Source organism: Mya arenaria, chromosome 3 (genome assembly GCF_026914265.1).
Source record: "Mya arenaria isolate MELC-2E11 chromosome 3, ASM2691426v1".
In the NCBI taxonomy this organism is placed as follows: domain Eukaryota; kingdom Metazoa; phylum Mollusca; class Bivalvia; order Myida; family Myidae; genus Mya; species Mya arenaria.
The window spans coordinates 45,812,188-45,827,212 of record NC_069124.1 but is presented as its reverse complement, the minus strand read 5'-3'; the positions used below and the strand labels follow the sequence as shown (position 1 = coordinate 45,827,212).

General features: G+C 32.6%; 2 protein-coding genes across 3 annotated transcripts in view; one reads left to right on the top strand and one right to left on the bottom strand.

Moving 5' to 3' along the window:
• The window catches only part of LOC128227958 (syntaxin-binding protein 4-like), a 64,780-nt gene extending 63,057 nt beyond the window's left edge, over positions 1-1,723 (bottom strand). Inside the window, exon 1 of one of the 2 annotated variants that reach the window (XM_052938945.1) lies at positions 1,643-1,723. The gene's annotated coding sequence lies outside the window, so the exon portion shown is untranslated. Of the gene's footprint in view, positions 1-1,558 lie in introns of both variants that reach the window. The other variant, XM_052938944.1, reaches the window with a different exon arrangement.
• Positions 1,724-1,801: 78 nt separating this feature from the next.
• Positions 1,802-14,745, top strand: LOC128227963 (ubiquitin-like protein 3). Its single transcript, XM_052938950.1, has 5 exons — positions 1,802-2,092; positions 4,928-5,036; positions 6,446-6,532; positions 10,269-10,346; positions 10,790-14,745. Exons 1-5 carry the CDS (start codon positions 2,063-2,065, stop codon positions 10,849-10,851), a joined length of 366 nt encoding a protein of 121 aa, XP_052794910.1. The 5' UTR covers positions 1,802-2,062; the 3' UTR covers positions 10,852-14,745.
• The last annotated feature ends 280 nt before the right edge of the window (positions 14,746-15,025 follow it).

Here is a 15,025-nt window from a genome sequence, read left to right as displayed (position 1 = left end):
TGTGAATCGGTTCCAGTTTGACTATCGATAATGAGTTCCACACAACTGTAAGTTTTTAATCAATTCTTTAATTGCAGTTTTATTTCTAAACAATATCTCATAATCTTAAGTATAATTATGTTTATGTCATGCAAATGTTTGAAGTTATTTAGTGGGTTTTTTTTGTTGCTTCAGCCATATGTTAATGCACCAGTCAGTTGTAACCACGTCCCACCCCCCACCCCACCCCCAGGTCCGGGGAATAGTGGGGACTTCGACTTTCCACAAAACCACCGCATTCACCCGGAACTGCAGGGCCAACTGAAAGGTAAAAACACGGCCCATTTCCCCGGCTATCCCTGGTATACCCCCAGACCTGGGGGGCCGTTGTTACAATTGACTGGTGCATAACGACAACAACTGAACACTGAAACTGAATTAACTGAATGCAAATAACGAGAGGAAACAAGAAAAACAACTCAATGGTTGAATCGATGATGACCAAATACAATCCATTGACGCCAATTTCAGGCCCACCCAATCAATTTTGGATTATAATTGAACATCAGAACATCACTTGGAGATCTATCTCTGTTTAATGTCAACTCCTCTTCCGAGTGTTACTGACATGAGATCTATACACTAATATAGTCTAAAATATTAGACGTATTATACGGGATTCTTCCAATCCCTAACGTCTAAACGGGAATATGCAAAAAACGGGGGTGTTTTAAAAATATTGAAATTGTTTTCGGTGAAGTGTTTTATGGTTGAAATTGATCATAAAGAGTTATATTCATATTTTACCATGTAAGTGAAATGCTATTTTGCACTAAACAAGCATTTAATGCATTAAAACAAGTTGTTTACCTTTCCAATAAAGCGAAAGTTGACTGACACAGACAACAATTATGCGAAGGGGAACAACTTGATACAATCGTAATAACTCGGCCTCCTCCGACAAAGCTTCGAGATAGACCTCGTTCTACAATCGTAACAACTCGGCCATGGCCGAAATGTTCCGAGCGATTTAAAACTGTGCCCTGAAGCCTTGCAGGTGCCCTTCATGTATATATCGTTATGTTTTGACAGAATGAAATGAAGAAAAGCCGTCAAACTCATAATTATAAGTTGGATATTTATTTTTTGTGTACGGAACTAATATAAAATAACATTATCTGGTAATATTTCTTGTTTTTATGATATTTTATAGACGCTATATGCTTTAACCCGGAATCCTGATCGGAACAACTACCCACTTTTGATACTAAACAATTTGTGCGTGAAGGATTTGCCATATCAAAAATCTAAAAAAAATCCGTCAACGTACAATTATTTGGACTATACACTAATACAGTCAAAGAATATATTAACACTGGTATGAATTATTGTAATTTTGGCATTCAGCCTTACATGGTGGGAAGGTGTACATCGTGGCAGTCTCTGCCTAAACAACTCATCCAAAGCCACAACAGCTAATAGAACTACTACTATCCAGTAAGGCTAAATTTAAAGATAATGTGAAAATGTCATTTTCCTTGATTTTTTTACTTGTCACTATCGAGTATTTCTTACTTACACGATCATGTTGCTGTTAATTACAATCTCATGCAACAATTCTTCATTTGTTCTCAATTGTTCATTTGTTTAGTTAAACTAGTACCTGATAAATGCATTGTTTTGTTTATTTTTATTAATAATTATATTAAACAGATCTGAATCTTCTAGACGCTTTATCTTTTTCCACTCATCTTTGACCAACTAATTTTCAATCGTTTCGTTGATGTGGATGAGTTTAGCGCATGCGCAATCAAAGCACAAAAAATGGCTGCCAAAATATGACAGGATGAAATAGTACATCAAAATAAGTTCTATTCTCTGAATTTTTCAAAACTTACATGTAATCGGTGACAAAAAACAATGAAGAACATTATATTCATTTATATGTTTAAAGACAAAATGTCGTATTTTAAAAAGAATAACTGAAAAATAAAAGAAAAAATCCCCAATTTTGGGGTTTGTTGTTTTTTCACCTACATTTTGACTTACAAGTGTATCGGACATCAAAAACCGTGTTAAAGACATGGGATCAAGAGGAATACCAGTTGATAAGGTTATATGCCGGCTTTTTCATTCATAATTGTTTTGTACTAGATGTTTGTTATTATTTGTTGTAAAAACGCTTTTGTATCGAATGTAGGACGAAGTGAACCACTTCCCAAGTGAACCAGGACTAAGTGAACCACTCGGTGAGACGAAGTGAACCATCTATATGTTATATAGGGAATATTCTCTTAATGTAATATTATGTTTCAGAGTTTATTTTCCTGAGTATAAATGATTTAATAGATAATATGAATAAATTGTTAATCATATCAAAGTGTTTATTTATTAGAATTATGTATTTTGATATAACAATGTTTTGAAAAAAGGAAAAGAAAAATGAAAAACAAAATACCTTTTTATTTAATCCTTATAATGAATATATTATCAATACATCCTACTTCGTTGAATTTTATTTCATATATGTTCAAAAAATTATCTATGTTTGTTATTTACACCTCAATCATGTCCCAAAAACAAATAAGTGTGGGTGTAATTAATGGATAATTGTACTTTAATTTTAATTGGCCTTATTAATTGGTAATTACTCTTGAGTCTTGCATTCAATTGGCGATAATTACTAGTTATTATCACCTTTCAGACGGTGTGCCATCACACAATAGCCACTATGTAATACATATGTGGTTCACTTGGTCCTGAAATGGTACACTTAGGAACTGGTTCACTTGTGAAATGGTTCACTTCGTCCTGCACCCTTTTGTATCGACCTTAACTTGATCATGTCATGTACAAACTATTAGTACATTACACATGGCTTTGAAGAAATCAGGACATGGTGTGTCCTCAAGATGGACAACATCTCATGATCTGGATATGTTCCAGTGGGAAAATTATTAACATTTAAACAGGTCTAGTAATTTGTATAAAAGTAAAAATACGTTACAAATTGGGAAAGCAGTGTGTATGCTTGGGAACCAAATATTAGTACATGCATCATTGCATGTATGTACATAGCTCCATGTACATCAATACATTTACAACCCCATAACTACATGTAAATTGCTAAAAGTGTAATAATATATATATATATAAGACAGTATAGGAAAAGGAAATTCGAATGACACGCCTTAATTCCAAATATGCTACTTGTAAAGCAATATTACTTTAAACAATGTGGGGGGGGGGGGTCCTTGATATATTAATTTCACAGTTATATGGAATGCCAAAAATACATTAACTAAAATACTGAGATATCTTAAATCAATTGAAGAGCTCTTTAAACGAATATTTCTACTAATTCTAGCAGCAAAGCATTAAATGCCGTCATTCATTAATAAAGAGAGCTCTTTAAATCAACTATAGAGAGCCCTTGTTCAACATATTTGAAGATACTTGTAAAGCTTCATTTCTAAAAAAAATTGTGAAATTTATTCCTATTAAAGTATCTTTTAAACTATATCATAGTAAAAAGAAATTGAAAAGAGCTTAATTGGATAATTGGTCTCTGTAAATCCATATAGCCCTTCTAACATCGAAGTTAATGTAGATTTTGCATTTCATACACTGTTATACATTTAGCGAGAATAAGTGATAAGTGTTTTTAACCTGAATACGTATAAAATATCATTTTTTTAATTTGTATGATGAAATACATGTAGGATAAAGCTGTGTTATGGTGTTTATTTATTTTTATAAATTATATTTGTATATTCTGAATCTGCATTTTTACTAATCTTAATATAATTAAGCTCTCGCCCAGAAAATATTTTGGCCTACCGTATTTTCTCGACTATAAGACGGGGAAATTGGGTCCCGATTTTTACCCCCAAAGTAGGGGACCCGTCTTATAAGCGAGTCGATAAAATATTAAAAAAAAGATTCAAGTCAAAATCAGTTAAATTTTACATAGGGTATTCATCTATCCAGTCTATCGTCTACTGATATAAGTATGGGGCAATTAAGTAAACAACAACACAAAATCTCTTCACCGCGCGTGCTCTGACGTCACACAGTGTACCGTTATATCTGCATTTTTTCTCATGGCGTGTGTCAGTATAATTAGTTTGACAGATATATCAGATCAATAAATTGGAATCTTAATATGATGTAGGTACCTAACTGTCAATTTGATTAAGCAAACAAATGACAATGCGATTATGAATCCTTTATGTTCGTCGCCAATCAAGGGACAATATTGCCTAAAGCATTATTGCTAAACAAACACCTATTCATGCCTCGGCTTTTCGCAGTTATGTTATTGAAGCCATTTATTTTGCCGAAGAACTTCATTGGTGTCTTCAATAAAAAAATAAACTAAAACAAACATATGTTGTTATTGATTAATTATTACAATTTCGATAAATAACGACCTGTCCTGCAAACTTATGTACTCATTTTTAACCTACCTCCAAATAGAGATCTCACAGTTGACCGCCATTTTCTTTGAGTAAAACAAAAACAGTTACCGCGAAAGTCGATAAATGTCCGTTGAGCTTGAACATTTTTACACATTAGGAAGAATTTTAGCATTTTAGATTTGCTTAAAAATTGACCCCGTCTTATAAGCGAGTCGAAACAAAAAGCACCAGATTTCATGGGCAAAGTTAGGGGGCCGTCTTATAAGCGAATCGCCTTATAGTCGAGAAAATACGGTAAGTCTGTCAAACAAAATATCAAATGGGTGTGGCCTTCGCTTGAATCAATTGAGGCACCCTCCAATAAATCTTTAGTTAACACCCTACTTGAATTAATATAGTGTGATCTTCATGCTCAAGTATTATATAATTTTTCCAGAGATTTCTGTCACTGTACATTTTAAATAGTTCTCTCTTTTTTTAAAGAGTTTTCTATTCTATGTTTTATGTTAATCATGTATTATTTCCAGGTTAACTTACGACTTATTCTTGTGAGCGGTAGAACAAAAGAATTCCTGTTTACACACTCCAGTTCTGCAGCAGATATTACAGATTATGTGTACTGTAACTGGCCAGTAGGTGAGTGACACTAGGCACACATTTACTTATCTTAAAGGGACTCGACACCAGCCATGCGTTCAGTAAACATGTTTGTGGCGAACATTTGCTGTTTGGTTTCCCGCTTGCAGTGTATGCGCTGCGTTGCAAATAGGGATACAAAACAAAACAATAGGGATACAAAACAAATTGTGAATGTTTTGTTAATGCTCACCTTACTGGAAGCACTGCTGATGATACAACTGCATGAATTAAAAATTGTCAAAAACTAACATAAAATTGATATAGTTGTGTACAACACATTGAATCTTTATTACTGATGTAGCACATTGCTCCTGAAACATGTAATTTTCAAAGTTTTATCATATTTTTCCAATTCAAAAAAAACTTACTGGGTCTGTCTACCACTTAAATCCCAGTTTATTTAAAAAAGTGTTGGCATGTTTTATTGTATAATTATGTACTAATCATGTGACTAAATTCACAGTCATGCTAAATATACATAAGTAATAAACTTGGAAACCAAGTGTTATTTTTTAAACAGGTTAACTCAGCTGAGACAGCGACAAAACAATCATGTAAAGTACTCGGCCTCACACTAGCTTGTATTGACAATTATAGGCTTGTTTTGTGGAAATATTGTATTTTGGAATCCATCTGGTGTCTAGTCCCTTTAAAGCTTTTTTTTTATCAAAAAATGATGTTAATCATATATGTGATAATTTCTTGGGTGGATTCCGGGACACTCGTCGTAATGGCAACGCACACTAGGGGGGTGCAGGGCCATTTTTCTGACTTTCCGGGACAAACATGCACCCTCCGTGACTCTGTGACAGAGATACGATTTCCGGGACAATCCTGGACGTCCGGAATGTTATCACATGTATGTGTAAATGTATTGACATATGATAAATTTGTGGCCTTACAGTAATACTAAAATTTCAGTATTGACATTAAACTTAATGCTATATGTTTCCAGAGAGGTAAAATTACAGCCAATAACTTCATATGGATACAATAAATGTTCAGTCAATAATACCTGGTGGAAGGAGAAAAATATTGTCATATGGTCACAGTGCTCCTGTTATCCCTGTTATAAAATGAGGGTTTTTGAGCTTCTTTGTTCAAAAAAAGAAAGGAATACATGTAACTTATATATAGCTTTGGCTCCTCAGCAAAAAAAATGATCTTGGTCATAACTTAGAAGCTGTTCAAGATTTTTAAGTGTTAGAAGTTCACATGTTTTTTAAGCAAATATGCAAATATGTGTTGTATGGGCTATTGCTCTGGTTTTAATAGTTGCTGAGTTATACCCCTTTTTTGACTGAAAAACAACAGACAAGTGTTGCCATCTGCTCAGCGGCACTTTTGTTCAGAAGGTAGATTAACGATTATTCTAGTTAATTAAGCGATGTTTACCTATTTTACAGAATGGGGCGAGGAGAAGTTACCTGAAACAAACATTCTACGGTTGATATATCAAGGCCGGTTCCTTCATGGGAATGTTACATTAGGAGGTACAACTTATAAAAAAATTAATATTTTAGTGTTTGAAATTGTATTTTGTATAATGGACTGGCAGTATATTTCAAATATCTTATTTTGTTAATTAACATACAGCCTTTGTTGATTTTATCAAGTGAATCGATAGATTTTAACAGGCTGGGTTAGTAGACAAAATATAATCTCAACCACTAAGCTGGTTATAGAGTTATTAGTAAGCAATTACCAAATAACTGTGTGTATATTTCAGTATTAATTACCTTGAACTATTACATAAAAGAAACAAAAGTTAAAAAATGTCTGGTTAATATTATTGTCTGAGTCTAGTAGTCTAAGCCTTAGATTCTGCCTATTATGATTATTAATGTAATATTTCTGTCTCGACATAGGAAAACATTATTATGTATTACAGTATAATTTAGTATCATATCAAATATTTATGTTATGAAATGTTACATGTAATCAGTACTTCTATTTGTATGAAGAAATTTAAGCTTAATCAGTTTTGCATCGGAACAGGAAATTTATACATGTACATGATTATTGATGTATTGATTAATATGAATAAAGCAGTGTCCTTTTTCATACAAATTTATCAGATCATCTCATCCTGTACTATAGGAGCATGATAATTAAATTAACCAATTATCACAGTTGAATTCAAGTTGAGCACAGATAATATGTTGTTAATGAAATCTATACCTTTCAAATTCATCAGTTCTTCAAATTCATAAGTTGAATGATGTATACTTTAATGCATTTTTGCTATACATATGTACATGGACATGTATGTATTACCAGGGGGGGATCCAGGAATCAACATTAGAACTTAGAGGGACGTAACTTAGGGGCACAACCTTTTGTCATTTGCCCCACTCCCCCTTCAGAATTGAAATTTTAATAGTAATTAAAATGTTGGCAGGAGGGTTTTGGGGTTACACTATACTGTAACAGTAGTAGCTTTGATCTTGACCTTGGCCTTGATCCTATGGGCCTCAAACGCAATCCCATGAAAGGTCTTAATAACCTTTTCCTATATACCAAGTTTGGTCACGTGAACAGTGTTACTCCCCCAAGAAAAATCTTAATTTCTAGTCTGAAATGGTGCACTATTATTACTTTCTTTTTACGATTATGACATGGAAAGTAAACATTGACGGTAATGAATCCGCCAGTGATTACTTTATCAGAAAAAGGCATATATAAGTTTAAAAGTATATTAGAGTATTATGAACTGAAAGGCTAGTAAGAGATTACCGGTAGGGGGCCATTTAAGTACAGACCTTATCTAAGTCGTAAATCGAAATTGTGTTTGCGTAATATTTTTTTTTATTTTGCTACATTTTTGGGTGATGGTTTAATTAGTATCAAAGATGAACTTAATAAAGGTAATGAATAAAAAAAAAACTTTTTGCCCTTAATTTTGTGACATTAATACAGATTTAAGATAATTTCATGACTATTCCATACAAACAAACAATCCAGGAAGTCATTTTTAAATTGGAAGAATTTGGAAAAACTTTTATGTAAAAAGGTTGAAAAAGAATATTAGCCTAAAAAATTCTGGCGTTTGTTGTTAATTGTTTAGATATGCACTCTTACTTCACAAAAAAGATTTACCACAATTAATAATATTGTTTTAATATTCCAAAAAGGATGAATAAATGTCAGAAAAAAAATGGTTAAAATGAGAGATACCAAGTTTAATTTGAAAGAAATGAGCATAAAACACAGTATTTCTACCTTATGAGACTATAGTAGACCACAGTAAATCTTTTAGCATTCACCAATGAGCCATTTAATATATCCCGGCCCCTATTAAATATATGGTTACAATCTTCTTATCAGTAGTTAATATTTTCCATTAAAAATTATATGCATTATTTAATTAAAGGTTTATCAGTCAAAATTTATGTTCATTATGAATGTGTTTGAATTGATTTTGAATAAGAGTGTCACTTTAAATGGAATACTGGGAGTCTTAAGACCCTTTAATTAAATATTTGGGGACAGAATCACTCATAAGTTAAGTGTTGTCTGTAAGGTCTGCATCAGACCAAAAAGAAAAGAAATGTTTCTGATATTTACTATATCAATCAACTATATGTGGGGTGCCACTATTTCCATTAGAATAGTTCATTCTCTGACACATACTACAGAAATTAGAGCATACATCTTTTGACCGATGCAGAACCCATTGGGCTTCAGGTTACACACCACCATTGTTATTCCCTATATAATTCAATGTAAAATTATAATTTTTAGACAACATTTAAAGGCATTTCGAGCGAATGCAGGCTATGATAACCACATATATTCTTAAAGTACAAGCTTTAAATTACCCTTTAAGCCAATAAAAAAGGGGGGTCAAGTTTATGCTTTAATCTCTACTCTAAATGATAAATCAAGCAAGAATAGATACTTAAGGTATAAAAGTTTCAGGAATAATGATAGTTTTGATTTACAGTGAATTGAGCATGTGAAAACATGTCTATCAATCATAAGAACTTTTTTTTTTTATTGAGAATTTTCCACACAACGGAAGTACATATGACGTAATGGTGACGTCATTCCTATCAACTGTACATGATTCTGATAGAGAACCATTCACAATTTCACGGATTTCTTAGATTAATGCCTCCTACTGACCTACATGTGGTAAAAAAAAAGACAGAAAAAAATGGCACATTTTTAAAATCCTAACAACTATTATAGATATGTTTAAATGCAGTATTGGGCTCTTAAAATGCTTCAAAACCAGGCCCAAATTTCTCAAAATGTTTTAAGTCCCTTGTGACAGGATAAAGTTAAGCTCACTATTTATGTTTTTATATAATTTGAATAATATATACCCCTTTTAGGGTTTTTAAACTTTAAATAGGAATTATCTGTATGGTACATCTAATCACAATACCGTAAACTCTTTTTCTTGTATCAAATTCAAATTTTAGTATGTCATTTTGCTAATTGAAATAAACTATATATAAGCCTGTTAAGTTTCATGAAAGTTGGGCCAGGAGATTAAAGGGGTTGCTAAACCCCAATCAAAGTTCAGGGATCTTTACTTCCAGATATCTATGTTCACTCCTGAATGAATCATTTTGCTGCACATTGAAAGTCCTATAACTCATTATTATTCTTGGGACCCATTATTCCTACCAGTAAATAGGTTCATCCTGGGAATGCACTGTTGTTAAGTTTAATGTGCACAAAATAAAACTTGGGACTCTCTGAGTTTTGCTTTGGACCGTGGGCGGTGAAATTTGAGAGCCCCGAGGGAGGCACTTAAGCAGATTGGCAACTGAATCAATGGGCTTAAAATAGACATGGGTCTATAATGTAAAATGTATGAATGATAATCAAGGCCTAAAAATAAATACATTTGGTTCAGGTTACCCGATCCTACCTACGAAATAGGCTCCGACACTACTGTTTATATAGTCAGTTAAAAAATAAATTAATTTTTTTAAATGGTGTTTTGATGTGAAGTTTAAAATCTTTTTAGCTTTATAAAGAAGATTACATTAACATAATTTTCCAATGTTGAGTGTGACAATACGAAAAGCCTGATTATATAAAAAAAATCAATAAAAAAATCAAAAGCCTTCCTACATGTGTACCCTATCTGTTTTTTGAAAAGGACGTAACCCTAACCAAACCGTATTTTATAAGGGCCCTATCTTGAGGATGTGATCATTTCTTAAAAAGGTTGGGTGAACATGTTGCATAATCTGCTGCCTATTTTTACAGCATTACAACTGCCCCTCGGAAAGACTACAGTGATGCATTTAGTAGCACGGGAGAATCTGCCAGAACCTAACAACCAGGGTGAGTGGCGAGCATTGGATTGGTTTATTTTTTTTAAGTGTGAAAGTAGGCTGGTTATTGATTACTATGACTGATATTCATGTTCAAGTATTTTGAACTGCTGGTTATACAAAGCACAATCATGATCCTAGAATTTCGGCCTTGGAAGTATTCCTTTTACAATTTAAATTGATTGAAATCTTTGTTCAAGATTTTAATTTGGCTCAAATTTCCGACGATATAGCTCACATTGTCAGTAATCATCTAATGATTGCACATTTACCTCTAAGGTAAGCATATCCAAATTGAAGTAAAAGTTAAAAAATCATAAATTGGAATGTTCTTTTCTTTGATAATTTTACTGTTGTGAGTATAGTATTCATATATTCTTAATAAATAAATACATGCAAGCTTTTGCACACATACTTATGGCTTATGAAGATTTCTGTTTGTTTCATTTCCAGGCCAGTTGAAAAAGGACAAAAGTGGAGAGGCCAGTTGTAGTCTATGTTGTGTTCTTCTGTGATGTCACATGATCAGTGTTGACCAATGAGATGTGTTGTTACAACAGTCACATGGTCTGTGCTGTCCAATGAAAATGAACTCCAAAAAAGTTGTGAATTTAATTTGAATTCAAGTCTGTGGTTTTATCATTACTTCTGGCAAGAATCCTGATTATTGTTGTTATCTTTTCATCTTTTCATCATTATACATGTACAAGTTTCATGACAAAATGTCAGTTTCTTACCGAAGTCAGTTGCAATGTTTCTCATATTTTTAAAAGCAGCAGTTCATACGCTATTTTCTATTACAAACTATTACCTCTGTATCAATGTAAAATTGTTAATAATTCCAAATTTTTAGCGGTATTTTAATCAGTTCTTTGCACTGGTGCCAAAAAGTTCATGGTACATGTACCGTACTCTCCTTGCTCGTGAACTTAAAAAAAGACGGGCATTTTACTTTCTGTTATTTTGTTAGTGTAAAAGTAAAACCCAAGGTGTGTTTTGTTTGATGTGTGTGTGTGTGTTATATTTGCAAGATTGCTTGTAACTCAAATGAAATACAGTCAAACCTCGTTGGCTCAAATTGACTTGTTGTTGGCTCGAACTTGATGCAAATGACTTTAGAGTTCTTTAATCTGATGGTAAGAATTTCCGCTTGGCCCAAACTTTTCCAGATGAGTTTTCGCTGGTTCCTTTGAGTTTTAGCCAATGGGGTTTGACTGTATAAGTATATATACAATGTAATAAAGAAAAATTGTTTGTGTCTGTGTAAGATTATATATATTTCACCTAGTTTACATGAAATTCTTTTTTCACTTCTGGTGTTCACAAGTGAATTATACAGCAATCTTACACTGAAGGAAACAATTTTCCGTTTGATTTTATGCCTTAAAAGGATATTAAATGACACTTTATTAAAGTTTTCAAAATGTGCTGAATTGTATAAAAATGCAACATCATTTGGAAATGATGTCATTGAAATTTTGTCCAAGCCCTCTCCGTGCTGACATTTATAAACAGTGAAATATTATTTTTATTTCACAGATAAATCTCGTAACCACCAGAAAGCATAAATATGATAAAATTGTTTCCTTTTCTCAATTTTAAAACTGCAAAGACTAAATTTAGTTAATATGAAAAAGTATCATTTGTAATGTTCAGATTTTTCAAGGACTTGTTAAGAAGCCCTAGTTGTGCTAAGGGAATATAGGATAAATGAAGGGTATTTTATTTATAAGTGTATTAATGAACTAATTTATGTCAGTGAAAATTTTGGTTTACTGCTAATAATCCAGTTATGATTTTTATGCCAGATTTACTCATTACATTGAATGAAACGTTTTGTAAAAGCCCTGAAATGTAAGAATATACACATGTATATAGTTGATATGAGCTGATATGTGCTAAAATATGTTACATCCCATTGTTATATCACAGTGTACATGTTTTTCTGGGCTGCTGGATAGCCTCATTTTACAATTTTCTTTATGATTTGGTACACATGTCTGCTGTTCCGAGTGAAAAATGTTGGATAGAATTTTTGATTTGTCAGTAATTGTCTAAAACTTATGTACATGTAGCTTTTCACCTTATGGCATAGCATTTGTATAACATATAGAAAATAGCATTACCATCTGGCCTCTTTTGTATCCTGTAAACAATTTGTTTTCCTATACATGTAGTTAAGGAAATTTGATATGGATTTTATCGATGAGCTTTGAACTTTGCTATCCCTGTACTTCTTATTCCCATAAAAATATGTTATCAATGTATTACTTTAATAGATCTCAGGTAGTGTCTGATTTATTTACTAATGGAAAAATGTTACAGTGCATAAGGAGGCAATACTTTGGTGTTGGGTATTCAGGAGCCTTTAAGGGAGTACTTAGGACCGAAGGGGGTGTCATACAGTGCACAAGCATTCAAAATTTGGCATTATGTGATTCACTGACCCTTAAAAAATTAATACTGTTTTTTCCACTGAATGGTGTAAAACGGTGTAATTGAGATGCACATGGGGAGGCGGATTACACCCTCCATGATAAAAAAAATTGTCTAACATAATCTTAACATGATCTTTAGACAAGCAGTGCTTGCAAGACTATGTGTCTACTCAATAATTATATTAAACATACACATGCAGCAATGCAGCTTTGTCAAATTGATACAGAGGGGAACTTCCTCATAACTTAAACATGTGACATTTTCAGAGTTAATTCATATTTTGATGTAAAGCACTATTTTGGGGTTATTTAGCAATCAGTTTGTTGATTTTCCTTTGCATGCACAGCTACTTTACTCCGCTAAGTATGTAAGACACTGGGCAGATTGTTCAGAACTTTGCTAAGTGAACAACATGATTTACGAAGCGTTGTTAACTTTTAAACTTAGACTTTTAAACTTAGAATATTTGATATATTGTCCTCATAAAGTAGTAAAGCTTAAAAGCTGTCTTAAATCTTGTTAGAAATACAGAGGATCTCAAGTGTATCCATTTAACTTCCTGGGCAGTAAATCTTTAAAAGTTAACAATGAAGTTAACAACGCAAAGTTCTGAACAATCAACACAATATATAAAGGTCATACACAACTAAAAAATATTAATTCTTTATACGAGTTAAAAATATACCTAATATTTAAAATGAAAATGTCATTGTTTGGAACTGTTCTGTCCCCTGCTTTCATAAAGGGCACACACCCACAATTAGTGTTTAATTGCGTAGATACTTCATCATATTGAAATTGTCATTGATTGGAACCTTTTGGTCTGTTGCTAAAGGGCACACCCCTCAATTAGTATAGTTCAGTGTTTAAGTACACGGACACATTATCTTATTGAATTTTTTTTAGGAATCTCAGCAAAAAAATAGAAACGTTTTTTTCTACAAGTCCTATTATATGACCAGAATGTACTTGTTAATATCCATATATCTCTTTAGTGGATGATTATACTGTCATTGACTGCCGCATAAAGCCATCCTAGTTTTATAATGGATTAACTAGCTACTATATATTGGAAAAAATTCTCGTTATAACAAACTGTCACACATGTATAGTACTGGTGCAAGAAAAACCAGACACATGCTGTGTTATGTATATAGAATATCTTCTAGTTGCCATGGTGATTTTCTTGAAATACTTTGTTGTCTACATAAAATATTCCGATTTCAATCCTGCAGACGCGGTCATTATTTTACGAGTGTTGATGCGTTCATTTAAATAATTAATGAACATCTGTACTAAAATCTTGCATTTTATTATTGAGGCAGACACGATTTTCTCATAGCCATCCTCTTATAATTGCAAAAAAATAATAATTTATACTTCCCTTTTTGAACTCCAGCCTTCTAATATATGACCAGGCGAGAAATTAAAGAATAGGAAAGTTTGTTTCTGATTTTGGGTATATAATTTTTATTATAATTCAGGGCCAGACCCAGGATTTGGCATGGGGGGGGGGGCACATTACAGAATCAAAGTTGGATATGCCCACCCCTACCCGAAGAACAGAAAAAATATAGGCTTTTAATGGGGTATTCTGTATTTTTGGAACAGTTTCCCAGGACAATTTTGGGTAAATTAGTTCTACAATAATTAAATCAAAAGTGAACTGTAACAGTTTCTATGCCTCTAAGCGGACACTTATGAAGTGTATAGACAAAGAAAATAAATTGTAAATGCACTCTGTTTGTTTAATTAGTTATAAAGTAAGTGCAAGTATATCTGTATGTGGTTTTCAAGATGGTGTGAATGTTCTGAATATAGACCTGAGTATTCTATTTATTTAATGTTTGAGTTGAAGTGTATTTTTCTGAATACAGACAACATTTAAAGGGACTAGACACCAGATGCGTCCAAAATTCCAAAATCGACAAGTACAGTATTTCCTCAAAACAAGTCTAGAATTATCAAAACGAACTGTATAAAGCCGATAATACATTATTTTGCATGATTAAAATAATATTCTATCGCTGTCTCAGCTGAGTATACCTGTTCGAAAATAGCGTATTCTGGTTTTTCAGTTTATAGTGTGTATATTTAGCATGTGAAGCTTCTGTGATAAATACAGATACATATACTAATGCAATTTCAATTAACAGGGATATATGTGTTAGAAAGACCAAGTAAATTTTGCATTGGAAAAATATGCAAAATCAGCGAAAAATGCATCTGTGGTAAAAGATGAGATACACC